Here is a 1,215-nt window from a genome sequence, read left to right as displayed (position 1 = left end):
TGTTTAAAAAAAATGTTCATCAGCTAATTAAAAACTCTATCAGTGATCCATGAATAGATTCATGCGTCACTATGAAGATATTGTTCATGTAAACTGATATTAGGAATATCCGAGACAGATGCTGATATCAAGGTGACACCTCAACCTGAGAGATCTGAAGTTGGTTTAGAAGGACACGCAAAAGCTCAAACCAACAACACAAAAGTGGGAGCGTGGGTGTCGTCAGTGCCTGTTAAAAATAATTATCACAAAGAAATCTAGGAGGTGCCACTTCATAGAGGATTGTAAAATGTGCCACTTTTTGTCAAAGGATCAACAGTGAAGTTTCTTGGTTAAAACAAACTTTGATATATTTGGGTGTTCCGCTCATTTTTATTTAATTTATTTACGTATTTATTTTTGGCAAATTGTCCAGTCTGTGGAAATATATATATGAAAAGAAGCTCAGCAGTGGATCAAGAGTTAAATTATGACCATCCACATCCCTGTTGTAATAAAAATACAGTCTTCTGACCTCTAGAGGGCACCAGAGCATCACTTTTCCTCTGGTTTTAACTTTTTTAGTGACAGATTGTGGTATTATTATGAATATTTGATAAACTGTTTGAAGAGTCGTAACCATTGAGGAATATGCCGATGATATGTCAGGATGGGGATGATCACTTTGTCCTTTCCTTCAGACATGGCCAGCAAGAGAGTAGAGTTTGAGATGTTCCTGCCCATGCTGCAGACCATCATCAACAGCCCAAACAAGGCAGGCTTTGAGGACTACGTTGAGGGTCTGCGTGTCTTTGACAAGGAAGGCAACGGCACAGTGATGGGTGCTGAGCTGCGTATCGTCCTGTCGACACTGGGTGAGCCGTCTTAGCCTCTGTTGTTGCAGTTTTGCATTGGTGCATGTGCCTGATAGGTTGTATTTGCTTTTTTTCCCTGTAGGTGAGAAGATGACTGAGGCTGAGATTGATGCCCTCATGGCAGGACAAGAGGATGAGAATGGCTGTGTCAATTATGAGGGTGAGTCGAGCATTAATAAAGAGCAGTTTAAAAAACAAGAACTGACCCTTTTAGGACCGTTTTTAACTAAATATGTCACCTTTTACTGCAAATTATTATGAAAAGTGCACAGTAATTTTATATTTACACTTTCTTGCGAGGTAAAACTACAGGGCAACTTGATTTTTTTTTTTACTGCAATAAATTAAGTTCAGTTTTTAA

The 1,215-nt window shown here is 38.8% G+C and overlaps 1 protein-coding gene across 1 annotated transcript in view; it reads left to right on the top strand.

The window, feature by feature from the left end:
- Positions 1–1,215, top strand: part of myl1 (myosin, light chain 1, alkali; skeletal, fast) — a gene marked incomplete at its 3' end in the record, with an annotated part of 5,105 nt that overhangs the window by 3,089 nt on the left and 801 nt on the right. The window contains exons 4-5 of the mRNA XM_024286716.2: positions 681–854; positions 937–1,014. Coding sequence (XP_024142484.1) covers positions 681–854; positions 937–1,014 — 252 coding nt within the window. The remainder of the gene's footprint in view (positions 1–680; positions 855–936; positions 1,015–1,215) is intronic.

This window comes from Oryzias melastigma, linkage group LG21, assembly GCF_002922805.2.
Source record: "Oryzias melastigma strain HK-1 linkage group LG21, ASM292280v2, whole genome shotgun sequence".
NCBI classification, from domain to species: Eukaryota; Metazoa; Chordata; class Actinopteri; order Beloniformes; family Adrianichthyidae; genus Oryzias; species Oryzias melastigma.
The sequence above is the reverse complement of the archived record's forward strand: the minus strand, read 5'-3'. Positions and strand labels throughout refer to the sequence as shown.